Genomic DNA, 19,196 nt, shown 5'->3' with positions numbered 1-19,196 from the left:
TAGAAAAAATTTAGAAGTGAATTTTATGTTTTTATTTTACACAAACAATATTTGAAGATAGAAGAAAACGAGGGAAAAGAGTAAAAATATAGTATATCAATTAAAGTAGATGCAACTTCCCCGGCTTAAAGAACGGAACTTTAGCAAGAAATCTGTAGAAGAGTTGGTGCTAGGTTAGCCGAAAATAAAAGTTTATTCAGTCCCTGAAAAATTGCTTTTTATGATTTCATCCCAATAATCCAGAAAGTGGATCTATTTCATTTTTTCTCTTTTGAGAAAAGGAAAATCTTATTTCCCGAATCATTATCCATTTCAATTTGAATTAGGCATTATGTGTCCAATTCTAAGCCGTCCTTACCTACATATGCATCGATCATATATGTATATTATCTATTCCAACAAGTAATACAAAAGAACGAAGTTTGGATGTGTTTCTATCCTTGGGGAGTTCACCGAGGATGAGAACGAGAATCAAATCGATTGAGCGAGGTATAAGGAAGGGCGGCATCTCAAAGAGTGTAATATTCACAGTCCTAATAGTCGAAAAATTGTCATTTATTAAACCTATATAGACAACAGGCTAGCAAAGATCTCACTAGGTATATATGGAGTCATGCATAAAAAAAAAGAACTAAAACTCAAGACACAATCTGAAATAACTTTGGAATTTTGATGAGAAAAGAGTTTTTTATTCTTATTGATGACAGCTTACAAAAAGAATTGGAAATTTTACATACAAAAGAATATAGATAGTAGATATATGAACATGAAAAAATGGTAAACCACAAAAACATCACAGTACACCAAGAGCATATGAAGGAGTGTTTGTATTCCTAAAAATACAAGTAGTTGGAGGAATCTGGACAGTTGCTAGTGTCTCTACAGAGTATAGCTCGAGCTTCGACAATTGAACGAGGGGGCTCAATATCCTTCTCTTGCAACGCGTTTCCTTGCAATCTTTGCATTTGGGAAGCAAATATATCGTCCAGAACCTGTAAAAAGTAAACCATGTTAATGCATACATTTTCAAGGACCATTTGTATAATATACATTGTATATACTGATTTTCAGTGTATTTACCCCAAGAGCATGGTAGGAACCGCTATACCATACTCGATTCTCCTTTCTTCCTTCTAAGAATTTCAGTATGATCTAGTAGTGCACGGAAAAAGAACAAAAAGTCATTAGATGGTACTCAAGAGGAAGAAAAAAAAATGGAGAAAAAATCATTGTTGTTGTATAGCTCAAGTTTGAGATGGCCACTAGATTAACCAACCTGTCCCATTTTGTCCCAATATCCACGGCAGATTGCAACAAATATTGCACTTGTAAAGACTTCCTGCAAGTTGCTTATGGAATCTGAGAGTTGTGAATTCAGCATTTGCAGTTTTTCGCGGATCTCAGCCTCACCATCTGTTTCTTTTGTTTCCTCCAAGATCCTCTGCAAACGTGTGCAACGATTCGATTGTGTCTGCAGCAGTCAAAAGTTAGAACAAGATGAAACCTCATTTTCATGCATTTGATAAAATGTACATTAGCTATCACATGGTTTTTGCTCTGACTGAGAAATATAGCCAAATTACATACGAGATAGTAGTAGTTGCTTACATTACTAGCAAGCTTGATTATTATTGCCTGCATGTAGTTTTTGTATTTAGTCCTCAGCAATACTGTAACTCCATTCAGTTGCTCCCCGAAATTGGATTTCTTTTCTCCATTTGCTGGTAGATAGGATGCCCACGACTTCAAAATGTCTTCTAGTTTACAGTGTAGGACGTCAAGAATTCTCTTGATTGTGTTCAAGAAAGTCCCCAACTGTCAAAACAAGGCCAATCATATTAAGTTAGTTATGCCTAAGCATTCTTTGATATTTACAAAAAGAGATCGCGTCTCTCTCTTTTAATATTCACCTTTCATAAACACACTAATTCTTATAATCTATCCATCTATTATTAGCACTTACCTGATTAGGAATGCTATAAAGAGTAGTTGATTGCCTTCTTGCCAATTTCTGAACTTGCATTCCAAGCTTCTTTGGAATGCTATCTTTCAGGGGGGTCAAGATCTCGTTGTACTGTTTCTCCATGGCTTTTATAATTGCTCTTTCTACATTAGCAACAGCCTATATATGGCATCAGCAGAAAGCATTATCAGCAAACAGAAGGGTCATAAAACACATCAAGCATCGGTCTACATGTTCCCTGGATAGCAAAATAGAACTTACATTCTCCAGAATGATGGTGTACTGAGGCCAACGGTTGATCACTACTTCATACTCAGTTAACATTTGTTTGGTTTTTTCGAACATTTCTTCAGCAAAAGGAGAAGTCGAATAGTTTGTAACAACTCCAGACCATAACACCTGAAAGAGGTGATAGAGTGAGAAATATGCTGCCTCATGAAACCAATTGCATCTCCAGAAAATCTTTAGCCTATGATGCACAAAAGAGACGGGAGTATTTAAGTGAGTATTAAGAGAAGTGGTATGTACCTTTTCTGCCTTGCAAAGCTCAAGTAAGTGAAGCTGCATATCTTCTATCCATACCATTATATAACTATGAAAAAGGCCCCTTGAATCTACACCACCTTGCACTAAGCTGAAGCATGAAAGGAAAGAACAATGTGAGAAGAACTTGTCTAAGCAAGCCTAAAAATAGTATTTTTTTTACAAATTTACTTTTAACTCAAGATCACCTGATGTTCCATGAGTCTAGGTTTCTCTCAAAATCAGCTGCTGCAATCAAAAGTTCATTTACGTGTGGAGAAGGACTTGATGGAGGCCATGCAGCAAGAAAGTTCTTGAGCCTCTTACACAATTCAGTACTGTAAACTGAAGCCGTTATGCTAGAGAGATCAATTGAACTGAAAAAGGAACGTACCATTTAAGTCAATTGATAGCAGTTTAAGTTGCACAACTGCAACAGTCAGTATAATATAAGAACTTGGAGCAGTAATTGTAGGAAAATTTAACCTATTTGTTCCACGTACCTAGGAAGTATATGTTGGTTATGTATCTTAATATCTGCCTGGATTTCATTTGATATGTTGGAGCAGAGGTTCTTCATCTTCGAATAAGCAGTGGATATCGTTACTGAATCCATGACAAAGCCATCAAGGTTTATTGACAAGAAGTCGTCAGTTTCCATCATGTGTTTTCGGCACCTCTTTGCTGCTGCTGTCTGTTAAATCATAATATTGTTAGACTTGTGATTAGACAAGTGGTGCAACCAAAATCAGACAACCAGCTGCTCACAACTCATTTATCTGAATGTGCATAAGAGACAGTGCATTCATTTATTATGTCCAACTTACATTGTTATTTAGCTTCGTTTGCCTAACTTTAAAACCATCAAGTGCAAACACAATATGGTATCTTTTCCCCAGCAAGAAAGTTCATGTTTCATTCATTTCTTCTTCTTTCATTGTGTCTTTGTCCCATGGACCATTATCCAGATAAACAGACTCGACTAGCTTCCATCAGAGTACATTTTGTAATTAGAGTAATAAGTTGTTACACCAAATTCTAAAGTCAGTAATTGCGATGGATGTCAAGTTTGGCATCAATATGTGTAGGGTGAGATCTAATCAATGGTAAAGATTAAGTTTTAAAATACAAAAGAATATTAAAATGTTAAAGCCCAAATTTTAAGACCTATAAAAGAAGATAACCTGTATATAATTCCTAAGCGTCATTTGTGCATCTTGAGCAAGTATATCATGGAGAAGAGTGTAAATTTGCACGGTAGGAGCAAGTGCTGGTGCTGCAGTTTCTGGTATAGGAGCTGACATGTCTGCTAAGCCCGTAGGACAGCTTTCATCCAATGACTTGTAGTTTTCGAACACAGTGGCCAAGAGACCTTCAATCTCAGTTTCACAATCCAGAAGCAAACTTTTCTGAAACAAGAAAAAACCGTAAGTTTGCATCAGCTCAGGTACCTGATTTCGGCCAGCTTACTGAAATTAGCATTTTTTTATAATATCAAGTCTATTACGATGATTAACACTTCAAAAAGATAATCTGGTATTAAAACAGTGAAAGTTAAGGGATAAGTTCCATATGTGTATTCTCTTTAGTTTCTGAAAATGCATTTAAGGTTTGAGAAGGGTAAGGTTGCTGGAGTGTACTAACTAAGACACCATCTATCTATCTTGAAGGTTTGAGAGTTTAAAATTTGATACCTCTTGTCTTGTCATACTTCTGTCACTTCTTGCCTTCATAACTGGCACAAGCAACTCATGAATGAGCTCCAAACAATCTTTTGTTGGAGTTGCGACATCCATCACATATGAAAGGTACCTGTTGAACTCTGATTATCAGCTTTTGTTGGAGTTGTGACATCCATGACATTAAAGAAAATATAACATTCCATATCTGGTTGATAAAAATTATATCACAAGCTAAGTACCTCAATCTAGTATAGGTATCTGTTACCCCGTAGTACTCAGAAAACTCTGTGAGTAACCAGTTCCAAGGTTCCCCAGACCTTAAACTTCGTGCACAAAACTGCTGAGCACGCATTGAAGCCTCCAGTAGCAGATCATATGCAAGAGTCTCTGCAATCGGTCCACTCTGTTATAAATGGGAATGAAATGCTATCAGAAGTAATTACTAATTTGAAAACCTATAAAATGAGCTAAGACGCCACACATAAGCACATTTATGAGTGCTATTTTTTAACAATACCAGGCATATGATACTATTGAACTGCAAGAGGGTCTAAGGTGTAGACAACTCAAGTAAATAGCCTAAAAAGGGCCTAAAGTTAAGTCTCCAGTGAAATGTCAGTTTAGCGTCTCAAATGTCAATTGCAAGAACAATGTATATAAATCCGAGAACAGAAACAGGCACTGATGCTGACTGAAAGTTTTGCTTAGGAAGTTAGTAGGTGAACTAAACATAAATTTATAAGCACTAGCTTAAGAGAAAGATATTGATTAAACTTAGTAAATCACACTTTAGCAGATTCAAATTTTAAATTTTACTCTTCTGGCTTGAGTGGAAGAATAATTGATATTATCTCTTCTGTACAAGATCATATTCCTTCCTTCTCCCTTTATTCTCAGATTTAGACAAAAAAAGAACATGTTCCATCGAACTGAAATGAAAATTAGTGGAGTGTCCATGGTTAAACCTTGACTTGTGTTGTCTCGTCGGTTGTGATTGTACAATTGATTGATAGCTGAACCTTCCCAACACATTCATTATCATCATGATAAATGGGCCACCAGCGAATCTTATCATTCTGGAGCAATTACAAAACTGATGTAAGAAGGCGGTAATGATAAAAATTTGAAAACAAAATAAATCAGCTATAACATAATGACATATTGGAGGACTAGACATACATTATTGTCAGCCACAGCTGAAACTGGTATTGAAGTTCGACCCAAAGTACTTTTCTTCATATCTTGTACTTCAAGCAGAAGAGCATCTCCTTGGTTCTCTGGAAAACTGAATATAGAAGCATGTGTTATCTTGTATGGAGAAATTAATATCTGAACATCACGGTTGGATCGACGAGCTAGATCATCATACACATATTTCAAAGGGTGACCCATTTTCCTCTTCTTGCAGATTTTAATCAGAGAAAAGTTTCATTTAGCCCTCCTACCATATTAAGCTTATTCTAATCTTGAGAAGTGCTCAATTATTAGATAATCACACAACTTGATCTTCACTTCCTAATGATATTCAGGACTCGGAGCAAGAGCAAGCCAAGGTTATTCAGCTGGATTAATAGAGCCACTATGGACAGAAACAAAGTAAAATAACAACTTACAAGTCATGGTGATCACCACTTCCCGGTATCAGTGTAACAGCAGAATTTGGTTCGAATTTAGTATCTTCAGTTGAACTCTTCAGGAGAACTAAGCATCTAAAGGATTCTGCAGAGAACATAGTGGAAAAACAATTATCTTACTTATGTATGATGTATGAGGATCCAAAAAGCTCTACATGTTTTTGATTGATTTTGATAGGTCAAAAAGATCTACTTATTATCAGGGAGCTCATGTGAACTCTTAACACGCACATAAAAACCTACCTAGACCATCAATGATTTATTAGGTAATGAATCAACTAGGCCTCGACCCCGAACTAGTTGGGGTCGGTTGTATGAATTTATGTGAACCATTACACTTGATTCAGGTTGTTTCATTCTAATACTTAATATTTTGTCTTCTATGAAAAATTAGGAGTTCTTTAAAACTAGAGTTGGGGTCGGTTGTATGAATTTATGGGAACCATTACACTTGATTCAGGTTGTTTCATTCTAATACTTAATATTTTGTCTTTTAGGAAAAATTAGGAGTTCTTTTAAACTAGAGTTTCTCTAAGTCTCACACTTAAATTGACATAAAAATCTACAAAAATACAAAATACCTCCTCGAAGACACATTCTATTACAGCTAATAACGACTACTAGTTGGTATTCTTTGCTTCCACTGAATTCTGTTATTAACCAAGTCTGCATTTGTTGCTAGAGGTAGTAATTCTTTTGAAACACTTTTCTCCATGTGATTTAACGTCTAAGATATCCCCTTTTAGCTCTCTTCAATCATCATATTTTCACAACTAGAGACCAACATAGTTTACAAGGAGAAAAAAAGAATAAATCAATCAGTTTGCTAGTTCATCCTCTAGAATAACCATTCTAAAGAATCAAGTATTCTAAAAATTCCAGAAACCTTTTAGAAGACTGCTTTTTCTACCCAAGCATTTTAGGTAATTTGTTTCCTCGATCCAATGGAAGAGAAAGAATCTTTCAATGAAGTACTAACCTTCGCAGGTCAACAGAGATGAATGAATTTTAAGAGAATTGATTCCATTTTTCACCAGTAACGAAACATGTCGGACATAATCTGCTCCTGCATGCAAGCTAATTGCACCTCGCATTGAGTCTGTACTCTTAAGCTTCCTCTTTGGTACAATTCTTAACTTTCTTACTGCATTAGGCAAAGTTAAAGATACACATTACACTACAGAATAAGAGATCTAGTTGTAGTTTGACAGCTTTTATTTCATTATCTTCATCTGGCAGATACACAGACTGCATTCTACCTTCATTTGAGACATTAAAAGAGCACATTCCAGAACATCTTAATCAAAAGATATGTTTAACTGAGAAGTAATGTGCCTAAAATCAAACAAGATATTGCAGTAAACAGTTGAATGAAACCATAACTTATTATTCTAATATGTCTTCACATAAGTAGAAATTACTAGCTCTAAATTATAAATCACGCACTAACCTCACTCTCACACACAAAAAAATAAAAGAGCAAAGAAGTGCACAACCAATAACCTCAAAATTTAAGCAAAAATAATTGTTTTTGAGTTATACCTTCCACACGAACTTTCCCGACTAACTTTCTCACTTTCAAGGGCAATGTTTGTCCATTGGTCTTATGAATACTTACTGTTGTCTGCATGCATCGAGGTTGCAACAACAGTTTCTGCAAGCTGAGAAGTTGGATAAGATGGAGGGAATGGTATTAGTCATGGAAATGAAGTTGTATCCATAAAAAGGGTGTTTTTAAGTGATTCAATAGGAGAAAAGATAAGCTATCATACCAGAAAGCATTTCGAAGCATCTGGCATTCATCGCGTAAAAACTCAGGTGCCTCAACACATCCTCTTGCCCAAGCATTTAGGCATAGACGAATGCAGGCATCATAAGCCAGGAGAACTTGCCATCCGTTTTGACTGTTGTTTTCAAAGAAATGCTTAGTGATTGCAATCTAAAAAAAATAGATTCAGAAAAAGTCTACCTCCTTTTTGGCACCCTAAAGTGGACTAACACAAAGTGAAAATGTTTAGATGTATAGCTACTTATAGTAGTATTAAGGTGAAGAGAGAAGCAAAAGTCTTTGGCTTCATTAACATAAGGAATATGCTTAAGCTATCAGTAGATTCTTCTACTACTTCAACAAGAACCCACTAAGAATTCCTGCAGCTCAGACTTAACTTTTCCTCATCAATCCAGTCACCTTAATCTCTAAAGTTCGGTCAAAATATTAACTATATAAGTCCATGATAAAACACAATCCCCTTAGGCTCTTTAATAATTCCTTATGGAATACCTTCTTAGAAAACAGTTTTATGTGGACTTTTGCTGATCAAGGCACAGGCAAACAGAACAGGAGTGACACAGTTCCACACTTACATGAAAGAGAGGTGTTTAGCTTTTTAATAGTAAAACAGATAAACAAAAAAGAGAGTAGCAAGCAAAACAAATGAAGTGAAGTAAAACCTGGTATCATAACGGCTTGGAAATCCCACCGAGTTCCCTTGCTGGGAATAGGGCAGTGCATTCGTTTCTATAACACTCGCCTTATCTCCCCTGCACCAAAATGAAACTGTCATTGGTTTCCTGAACTTCATGCTGAAATGAAGGACATTTGCAAATTGTTTCATTTTCTGAAGGTCAGTTCAACTTTTTCATACCCTCTACTTTCAGTCTCTGAAAGAATTTGTGCAACGTTTGGAATATTTATCCTATTACTGTCCTGTGTTCTAGACAATCCTTCAGAAATGCCCAATCCATTTCCATACCAGGACTCTTCTGGTGTTTCTGAAAAGGCTTTCATACTATTATGCTCAGTTCCAGCCAATCCTCCAGAAGTGCTCAATCCACTTGCTAGTTCAGAGTTAGCTTCATCTGCTCCAATATCCACTATTGGCGGTGCACTCGGGGTTCCTAAATCAATCAGCTTACCAACGGGTGTTGCCTGTATTTACAAATAGTTAACTTCTCAATAAATAATCAGGGGTGAAGCTAACATTGTAGCTACCATCATTTAGGCTCAAAGCATATATTTGTTAATCAAAATCCATAAACTAAAAATCCCGACGCTGCCCCTACTTCTCATCAAGAAAAACTCAAATTTAGAAACATTACTATATAATCAATCAATCAACCAACCAATATGAATTAATTACATTGTGTTGCACTAGATTATATTTAGGCAAGGACAACACAACAACAACATACCAGTGAAACCCACAAGTGGGGTTTGGGGAGGGTAAAGTGTACGCAGACCTTACCCTACCTCATGGAGGTAGAGAGGTTGTTTCCAACCCTCAGCTCAAGTGCAACAAATTGTAGTAGTTATGAAAAAGGAAATACCGCAGTGAAGAAAACATCTCGATTAGAAAGCAATACAGAGCACTCATTTAGAAAAAAAGAACAGTAACAACAATGAAATAATGCCGTAACTGAAAATCAAAAGCAAGAAACAATATATATTAAGGCTAATACTAGGACACACAGGAATTCTTACATAGGCGCTATGTGGTTGAACTTTTTCACGCAGATAGCCAGGAATACCCAAAATTTGAGCTTTCTGTCCACTTCCCTCAGTAAATCTCCTAGCATTTCCCGGTACTTCAATTCGAAGATTCCCTTGTAAAACTCCTCTATTAATCGTGGACCCATTTCGATTGCTCATTCCAGCTCCTTTAATTTGACAAGAATTTGTACTTAATGCTTCTTCTTCTTCTTCTTCAGAGTAATGACCATTAAGTTCCTCTGAAGCTGAAGCGACACTCTCACTCTCAATTTCTTCATCATCATAATCGAAATCGCAATCATCGTCATTACTGTCCACGCTAAGTGCCACTGTATTAAGGGGTTTCAAAAGACCAGAATGAAATTTCAAGGGTGGCAATACATGTGAATTCGGCGTATAACAAGCCAAAGGAGATCTGGGAATTGGGTATCTATCATCAAGCTTTTCAGATAACGGTGATCTTGTATTATTACTACATGATTGTTTAACTTCAGACCCCTGCACCCAAAATTTCAAGATTCATTCAGACTCAAAATTAAACAAAACCCACATGTAAAAATAGTTAATTTTCAGAAATGTTGAAGAATTTCAACAATTTTACGAGACTAATAACAAAAAGTATACAAGAAAGATGGCAACTTAACCTGCTTGATCCAGTTAATTGCAGACTCATCCAAACCTTCTGTAAACATTTTTGTTTGTTGATTAGAAATGAAGTTGAAGGATTATGGAGAGAAAAGCTTGAAGAGTAAAACAAGAAAAAGTGAACAATAATGGGGAAGAAGAAGAGCGGTCTTGAGCTGAGTTGGTTCTTCTAACGGCTAGTTTGAATAAAGGAGATGAATTTAATACTTATATGCTGCCCCAATTATTTGTTTCTAAAGTCTCTTTTTCCATTAAAAATAAAGAAGAAGAAAATCATTTATTTAGACGTTGTTTGGTCGAGAACAAGTTATCTCGAGATTAATTATTCTAGGGATAAGTTATCGTGGTATCTCATCACTAACATATAAATGATGGAATAAATAATCTAAAGACGGCTTAATACCTCCAACCAGGCTGGATAAAATAGTCTTACGTGAGCAAATAAATATGTAACCCTCTCCCATCCCCCACCAAATTATCATGTTTTCATAGGAACTTCCATCAATTGACTGATAGTAACCTCTTCTGACAGCGCAGTAATATGGTACCAGGAAAACCATCGCAGCCACTGTTCCATCCATTGACGTACAACAGTACGTTCAAGTATCTCCCGCTCACCATCAAACACCAATCCTTCAGGGAAGAGTTGTAACTCCTTAGGTTTTAATTTCTTTCGGAGAAAATTTATTATCTTTCCCTTCAAATAAGGATTGAGGGGCGAGGGCGCCGCCTTATAATGCCCAATTTACATTATTGTGAACTATAACTTTTATATGCTAAACCCCCTTTATCTATCATATTTTTATTAGTTTCATACTTAATTATGTTTAGTTTATGTTTACCCTTGCTTAAAACTTTCAGGTTTTTATTTTATGTTATGTAAGGTGTTCATGCTCCCAAAAAAGTTTTAAGAACTCAAATGGTTTGGTTTCACGGCAATTTCAGTCTATAATGTTTTTTTATCAGGTCTTGGAGTTGAAAAGCGCGAATCAAATATGTGAAAAAAAAATCATTAACTTTGAGAGGTCGAAGAACATAATACATATTCACAAGTTTTTTTTCGATCTCCTCCGTCTAGTCACAAGACGGAGTCATAAAAAACTTGTGGTCTTGTACATTGTGAATTCACCTCACAAAGCTATAATTCGTACCTTTTATTCTAAAAGGGGACATAATACTAGTCACTAAACAATATTGATCAAAGTGTTTGAGAAATAATGTACAAGCTTCATTGTGCATCTGTTAATTAAACAGCTTCAATCCCTTAATTGTGTTGCTGTTCTTCAAGGTTTAAACTATCAGTGGTAAGTCTCGTTACGATGAAAATATTGAAAACAGGCATTGAAGGAGCAATCCAGGAAGCTGTTGAAAGTCTTGGCAAGCCAATTATACCACAGAGAAATCAATATGATCATTGGATAACTGCTAAACACACTAACCACTGCCTGCTTCTAGTGTCACTGTAATTCGAACGAATATTAAAGGAGGTGAAAGAGAAGGTGAATAACATCAAGAGGAGAGTACTAGCTTCCGTTAAAGTAAACTGGTGAATGGATCGAAATGCCAGGATATTCTGATTCCAGATCTGAGAATGTTTAAAAACATTAAGATTAGATGCCTAAAATCAAAATGATCCATGGATGTTTTAGCCTTTCCTAGTTTATATAGATCATTAGCTGGGGTAATAACGTACAATTATGCTAATGTACAACAGTACATATAATGAGTCAGCACTTAGAAATCCTATGATGCTTATGGACACGAATACTTAGAAATTATTCTTTAGGAAAACTGATGCATTCCAGGCCGGGGTGAGGCTGAAAGAACCAAATTCCAGCATAGTAAGGGGAATGTAACAAAACCACCTTAAACCTATCTTCCTTTTCAATTTCAAAGCTACAATGAGTTTGCTCATAATTTTCCCATTGAAAGTAGAGGTTGTAAAGATACAAGAAATGTGGGGGAAATGTAATTAAAACACAATGAAAGATGAAAAATACTAAACAATAGCTTTTGGACTAACAAAATATCTAGCCTCAGAACATTACAGTAAAATAGAGAAGTACATAAGTCCCTCACTGCAATTTTAGATACTCTTTCTGGCAGGGCTATGTAAAGTTCCACAATGCACAACAGGTCTTTCTTTAGCCATCTAAACAATTATAATCGCGGCTCTGCACACCTGTTCAGTCAATCTTCACTGATGCAAAAAGATAATGCACAAAGTAAAATGATGTGAGGAAGCCAATAGTGCCAGTTGAAAGCATGATTGCTACTGCCATTATCAAAGAGTAGCCAAGGTAAAGTATAGCTGATACTGGGCCACTCAAGCTCTGAAGGTCAAAAACCAAGTAGTTGATGGAGTACAGGAACACATATAGAGAAACAGATCCTGATGCATAGAATGCTTTCCACCACCACATCCAATCTTCCACACAAAGGTGCATATAAGTGAGCACAACTGAAACTTCAGCACAAACAGTAACCAACAGGAGGAGGACTATAAGCAGAAAACCGAAAACATAGTAGAATCGTCCAAGCCAAATACTAGAGAGGATGAAGAAGAGTTCAATAAAGAGGGTTCCAAATGGCAGAGTTCCAGCACCAAGAACAAGAAGCCAAGAGGGATACTTGCGTGCAGGGATCTCCCTAGGAATCTGGTTAGTCCGCACTGGATATTGAATAGGCTCAGCTCGAGTGCCGAAGTGTCCTCCCAAGAGGGTGAGAGGCACTGAAATACAGAACCAAAGCGATATGAGAATGAAATATAATGAGATGGGGAGTGCGCCAGTGCTCTTGCTTCCCCAAAGGATGAAATTCAGCACAGTGAGGATGACAAAGACAATCCCAGGAAAGAAGCATGCAGTTGACCATGCAACCGATCTCCAACCTTCCGAAGTACCCTTTATTGTTCTCCAAGCACGCACACTAACGTAACCAGCAGCAATTCCCAGAAAAAGATAAAGCAATATCATGCCTGTTAGCAGCATGCCTCGTGAAGCTGGTGACATGAAACCAAATGCAGCAAAAACAATAGTGACAACTGCCATTCCAGTAATTTGAACCCCATCTCCAATCATCACACACAGTAACTTCGAGTGATTTGGCTCTCTGAAAACATCACCCACCACAAGCTTCCAACCAGAAAGCTCCTCATTCATCTGTGCCTGAGCCTCTTTATCCAGTTCCTCGTACTTGGTCAAATCCCTTCTAACTGTTCTCAAAAAGATAACAAAAACAATACCAGCCAAGAAAAATATTACCATCAAAGAGTTGAGAATTGAGAACCAATGGACTCGGGCACCATCCATCTTTAGATAAGCATCCCATCGAGATGGCCATCTAGTATCACTTTTAACAAATTCAACCTCATAAGTGAAAGACACCCTTTCTTGCTCTCTTATTATTTGAGACCTGTCAAGCTCCAGTGGACAACTTATTGACGAAGTGTTGTCATACATATGGAGTTGTGTCATCTTTTCTGGCTCATACTTGACACTGCATGGAACCACCTCAAAACCAACAATCTCAAAACCAGATGTTTTACTCTTATCAGTCTCTGAAATGACACCCATACCTTCTTCACCGGTACCAATTATCTGAACTCCAGCACCCTCGTACTCATGAATTAAAACCCTGAATTTAAGGTGGTTGATTATGTAATCATCGTTACTGTTTTGTGGTGAGTAGCCAACTGGAAACCCAGTCCACTGAATTTTGAGCCCATTTTGGTTGGCATATCTCAAAGCAGGTAAATTATCCAAAATCATGTTAACCTGATATAGATCACGGGTCCTCTGCTTCAACAGCTTTACCTCATGCTCATTTAGGGGCGGAGTAGTACACAGGTAAATAGACTCATTGACATTCATCCTAAATCTGTAGGGGGAGTTGTCAATCTGATCCCCCATGAGCAACTCTCCTAGATTCTCAGCACTTTTCTTGACTCCGCCTGGAGGCTTGCAGTAAGGAAGACTATAGTAGCTGAATGGAAGTTCAGTTTCAATCGAAGTCAATGAATTCACTTTGACTACGATTTCTTCATTTGGTGAATATGTATGCATGTAGCTTCCAGGAAGATAAAAGCCATTACTGGCATGAGAAACCAGAACAACATAGACGAAAAGAGCCCAATATCTCCTTGTTGAGATCAATGGGGAAGCCATTGCTCAACAAAAATACCGGTCGCCTGAAAACTAGTTTGATCTAACCAAAAAAAGCAAGATCTTCTTAGATTATTCCAGGAACTCTGAGATAAAAAAAAAAAAGTGTTAGTGATCTTTCTTGAGCTTGATAAATGAAAAATGAAGAATCAGAAAATATTATGTTTCCACCTAAAGATGATGGACATTTACACCTCACATTTATATCACTTACACTACTTTTACTTTATTTATTTGGAAGTATGATTGAGCGGTGAAACAAGAAAGAGCCATAGAGATTATGGAAAAGGAAAGTTTTACCAGCTACGAGAATAGAGATATATCAACTAGCATTAATGTCAATCAATGTAATATCTAATTACTTCATCCATAGACTAAAATGCAGCTATAACACCAATTCAGGCCCTTGGGAGTAAGAAACAAATTTGTATCACACTGATCATATTGGTGAACATCTTAACTGAAACTCGCATGTATCACCATACCTACTGAATTTGCCAGTAAGTTAATTACTCATTATGCCACTAAACACACACAAGATCTAGAAGCTAGAGAAGCAGAAGAAAATGAAAAAAGAAGCAAGACAAATCACTCTAACCCAAACCCAACCAATATTAGTAGTACAACGGCAACCAAATGGTTGTACTAGGCAGCCATAGATCCACCTACAGCAAGTGAAAGTGCACCAATGCTAAACAACAAGTACAACTCGACTCAAATATTCTTTTTTTAAAATCATGTATTTATACTACATTCACACTCACTATTCCAAAGAAATAGTTAGTGTGGAAATAATCCAAGCCTTACTAAATTAAGATATCGAATTCATGATTAAAAAGGGAAAAAAACATTCATTCAAATCTAACTACACATAAGATCTATGCGCCAGAGAAGAAAATGAAACTCAGAAATAACTCAACGAACAAAAACTCAAATCTAATGCTAGCACGACCAGATCCACCGCATTGCAGCGAGTGCACTCACACCACTGTCTTCACTCCAATTACATATTCATAATCGTTATTAAGCAATATACATTTTCTACCCTATGCCCTCACTCAGTGTAAAAGAAATAATTAAAAACTAATAGTAAGTAAATTAAAATCCTAGATCCGCTTCTGTATTGCTAAATAAAGTTCTCCGAATATCAACAGAATACTCTTTAACATTAATTGAATTATTCATTCAAATCATTCTAAGCATTAATTCTACTCTTAACATTAATTTATGATTCAAAACGAAAAACAAACAACCATTCATTCAAATCATTCTACACATAAGATCTAAACGCTAGAGAAGAATCAGAAGAAAAATAAATCCAGAAATAATTCAACTTACAATAACTCAAATCTAATGCTAACATGAACAGATCCACCTCGTTGCAGCGAGTGCACACACACCGCCGTCTTCACTCAAATTAACATATCCATAATCCTCATTAAGTTATACTAGTGGTAGCCTCTGCAGCTAATAAATTAAATCCTAGATCCGTTTCTGTATACCACATAAAGTTTTCCGACGCTATTAATACAATACTACAGAAATGAAAATAAATACTCGTAACATTAATTGAACTAGATCTATAACTAGCACCATAAATAATGAATAAATTGTTTACCGGTGGGTGGACGAGTGATCGGAAAAGTGAGAAATGACGGTGGAGTCGACGGAGATTTGGAAGAAAGGGGGAAAAGCATGAGAATCGTGAAGTGAAATCCAGAGGGCACTGGGGACTTTGCCAATAAAAACCGTTTGCGCGTGTTATAACTATCGCGTGAGAACTATCGCGTGAGTAGCAATCAGGTTTTTTTTTAGATCTTGTTGTATTGTACTGATTGATGATGCCTATGGAAAATTCGGTAGATCTAAGCTCCTCTACATACATTGAGGGACTAAAGGGTAATTCTATTAACGTAATTTGAGAAATGTGATGGGCTTTTTTATGTTAAAGCCCATGGGCCTTTTATTTCCCCACGCACCTTCAATTTTCTTGTACAAACTACAAACCGAGGGTTGGCCACTTTTTGGTAATTTCCCATGCATGGCCTCTACCTTCAATAATATACTAGAGTTTTACCTTTATCTGGTAAAGATGGAGAGCTACTTTCGGATAATCCTCGATTTGCGATTTGAGTGAGTGGTGGAGTCAGAAATTTTATTAAGGGTGTTCAAGAAAAATTGTGTGTGGTTGTCAAAAAAAATATTGCGCTATTTGAGGTTCGAGCGGGATCTCCTTCACACTCATGTCACTACACTAAAGGCATAACTTTTGTCAAGAGTGTCTAATTTTAAATATATATCCTTTAAATGTAACACCCTGGAGTGGCTATAGCTATGCCCTTGATTCGAGTAAAGCATGACAACAATTAGTAAGAAAAGGATATACAGTAGTAAAGAATTCATATAAAAAATAGTGGAGAAAAGAACAGTAAAAACAACACATAATAACAATAACCAAAATAAAAAAAATACTATCATATTATAATAGCATTGAAGAATAAGACACTTGGATGGTAATAATAATAATACTGACAAGGATTAGTTTTTAGTTATATAGAACTTTTTTACCTGAAGTTTTATACTATATAATTTTTTTGTTTCAAAGCGATAGTGACACACTACGTTATCTTCTCCACTTTTTCATGAAGTTTGAACTACACGATTCTCACTTTTGCAGTCCAAACTCCAAGCTTTTGCATGGAGTTTGGATTATTGCAAGTTGCAACTCAAACTTTAGGATAATATTATGAAATTTCACTTATATAAATTCGAATTACATGATATTTTTCTAGTATTTTGCTTTTGTAACTTTGAATTTTAAAATATTATTTTAGAGTTAGAAATATTTTGGACATGTAAACGTAGTCTCGCTTGGCGAGAAAAGGGCAAGAAGCCTATAAATTTGAACCACAGAGACGAGATACAGATGGATTCAATGTTACTTATGACTCGAATTTAATTTGCTATTATCATGCTTCGGACTTTGATTTTTCTTCAACATATAAATAATACTTTTTCTGTCTCAATTTATGTGACACATTTCATTTTTCGAGAGCCAAACATTTTAAGTTTAATTGGAAATTTACACATGAAATCTTCATTTTTTTGAAAATGAAATAGATATATTTGTAAACTATGTAAAAAGTAATATAAGTCACAATAATTGACAATTCAAAAGATATATGAAAAAATACGATAAAAAATAAACATGTTTGAATCTTAATATTCAAAATGTGTCACATAAATTAAAACGGATGGAATAATAATAGGGTTAGTTTGAGCAAGTGTGTCATCTCCCGTGCATGGGAGGAGCCACATTAATAAGTATTTGGGTCACATCCCGGCCAGGGATAATATTATATTTTCTAATATAATGATTAGTATCTAGAATTTGTCTCCTTTCAACATAATTAGTTTCTAGAATTTGTATACTTTCAATCATAAAGAAAACTTGATTCACCCTAAAAAAAAATTGATTGTGTCGTATAAATTAAAACACGCTATTAACATTTTGGAGCTTCACTAGTTCTTGAGTTCAAACTAATAAAAAGTAAAACATGAGATCATGTAAACTCCATGAGTTTCAAATCCTTCATGGACTTCTCATCTAGATCTTTTTCCAAATTCAAGAGGGTTAAAGATTGGTCCACAAGGGCATGTTGAGTCACCTAGATGGACCACCAGGGCATGTTTGATCACTTAAATGGTCCTTGGTTAATAAATAGATCGTTTAATTATATTAATTTTGAATTAAAGAAAGACGCTGTAATTCATAATGCATCTATAAATTATCATAGGGTACTAGTTGATTCAAGGTGGCACAATGGTGACATTATATGAAAAAAAGGGGGACCTTAAAACATTCATTAAAGTGACTTGATACATTTATTTTTCTGTGCTTTACTACAACTGTTTGCTAAAACAAAACCTTTTCAAATGAATGATTAGAGCAAAATTTTCTATAAAAAAAAAGTTATTTTCTTATTTATGTAAATAGTACTACTTGATTAGCACAAAGCATATTGTTTCGAGAATACTATCTAAGCAAATATTGCAGATTGCATGTGTTGCGTAGCCAGTCAAAATTTTCGCTAGAAAATATCAAAAATAAAAAGTATACAAAGAAGTCATAAAAATTTAACACATTTATATAAATTCCCCGTTAAGAGGCATAGATGTAGCGAAATCATAATAAAAATTACAATTTTAATCACAATATAATTTTTCATCGAAATGGAAATTTTGTGTCCAACATACCCTAAGAAGTTTTGCCGACCTCATTCAATTTGCCATTCTTGTAGCACAGAATTTGAGTCTGGTCACGTTCCGTCCACGTCTAGCTCAACACCTTTCCTCCGCACCCACCGCATATGAGTTGGACGGGTTAATTCAATTTTGTTATCTTATAACATTTCGTTATAACAGTCAAAAATATCCAAACAGACAATACCAATATTAGAAAGAAAAAAATGAGTGTAATTTTATCATTTGGTATAAATAAATTGAAAGTTACAATTTTTGTTGGTAAAATTGTTGATTTACAACTTCCCCTCTCTTGCGGAAATAATTTCTCTTGCATGATGCATCACGATCTTTATTTGGGGACCCTTTTCTTATTTCATGGGTTTATATATCTTGGAGGGCTCACACTTGTACATGTGGCAAAAACTTGGTTCTTGAATCTATTCCCAAAGAATTCAGTGTAGGGACACACACACTAAATGAAGAAAGAGAGATAGATAATGATGGAGTAGTAAGTATTTTTTTCATCATTAATCAAAGGTTTTGGGTTAAGTCTCCTTGGATACAGAGTCATTTTTGTTAGGGAATATTTTATCCTCAACGTGAGAGTTGGGACTGGACTTTTTAACACAAATCTAAATTTAGTCGGATTTTGATGTAGATACGGAACACAGAGGAAAGAGAGAAATAGTTGAGCAATTAGGGAAGGATGATAGCTATCCATCACTTTGATCATGACCTTTATTTTTTGGCTTGCTTGGAAAAGTGTGGCAATCTTTATTGATCCAATTTAATGCTTCCAACTACCCCAACTCCCTTTAATTAGCTAAGTTCCATTATTCATAAGTAGTAGTA

At 35.7% G+C, this 19,196-nt stretch overlaps 2 protein-coding genes across 3 annotated transcripts; both read right to left on the bottom strand.

The window, feature by feature from the left end:
* Positions 1-584: 584 nt before the first annotated feature.
* On the bottom strand, positions 585-10,100 carry LOC125877740 (uncharacterized). The gene is made up of 22 exons (XM_049558972.1): positions 9,936-10,100; positions 9,283-9,789; positions 8,447-8,730; positions 8,253-8,342; positions 7,574-7,705; positions 7,344-7,462; positions 6,781-6,945; positions 5,781-5,886; positions 5,347-5,452; positions 5,133-5,243; positions 4,407-4,570; positions 4,180-4,297; positions 3,670-3,894; positions 2,989-3,179; positions 2,695-2,862; positions 2,492-2,597; positions 2,225-2,362; positions 1,964-2,122; positions 1,609-1,815; positions 1,277-1,471; positions 1,081-1,152; positions 585-992 (listed from the first exon to the last, which is right to left on the bottom strand). Exons 1-22 carry the CDS (start codon positions 9,981-9,983, stop codon positions 834-836), a joined length of 3,570 nt encoding a protein of 1,189 aa, XP_049414929.1. The 5' UTR covers positions 9,984-10,100; the 3' UTR covers positions 585-833.
* A 1,829-nt stretch (positions 10,101-11,929) lies between these two features.
* On the bottom strand, positions 11,930-15,865 carry LOC125877745 (transmembrane 9 superfamily member 12). 2 transcript variants are annotated; one of them, XM_049558978.1, is made up of 2 exons: positions 15,718-15,865; positions 11,930-14,185 (listed from the first exon to the last, which is right to left on the bottom strand). In XM_049558978.1, the coding sequence occupies exon 2, from the start codon at positions 14,100-14,102 to the stop codon at positions 12,123-12,125; it is 1,980 nt and encodes a 659-aa protein (XP_049414935.1). In that variant the 5' UTR covers positions 14,103-14,185; positions 15,718-15,865; the 3' UTR covers positions 11,930-12,122. The 2 variants fall into 2 exon arrangements, with proteins under 2 accessions (XP_049414935.1, XP_049414936.1); XM_049558979.1 differs by lacking the exon at positions 15,718-15,865 and adding an exon at positions 15,438-15,656.
* Positions 15,866-19,196: the final 3,331 nt, after the last annotated feature.

Source organism: Solanum stenotomum, chromosome 9 (assembly GCF_019186545.1).
Source record: "Solanum stenotomum isolate F172 chromosome 9, ASM1918654v1, whole genome shotgun sequence".
Lineage (NCBI taxonomy): Eukaryota > Viridiplantae > Streptophyta > Magnoliopsida > Solanales > Solanaceae > Solanum > Solanum stenotomum.
Note: the sequence above shows the minus strand (reverse complement) of the source record. Positions and strands in the feature narration are given on the sequence as shown.

Excerpts from the sequence above, each read along its gene's own strand:
- LOC125877740 (XM_049558972.1), bottom strand. The coding sequence starts at position 9,983 with ATGTTTACAGAAGGTTTGGATGAGTCTGCAATTAACTGGATCAAGCAG. Across the intron at positions 8,343-8,446 it reads TCAGAGACTGAAAGTAGAGG|GGGAGATAAGGCGAGTGTTA; the intron begins GTATGAAAAAGT and ends ATTTTGGTGCAG. Across the intron at positions 5,887-6,780 it reads ATCTCTGTTGACCTGCGAAG|AATCCTTTAGATGCTTAGTT; the intron begins GTTAGTACTTCA and ends TGTTCTCTGCAG.
- LOC125877745 (XM_049558978.1), bottom strand. The coding sequence starts at position 14,102 with ATGGCTTCCCCATTGATCTCAACAAGGAGATATTGGGCTCTTTTCGTC.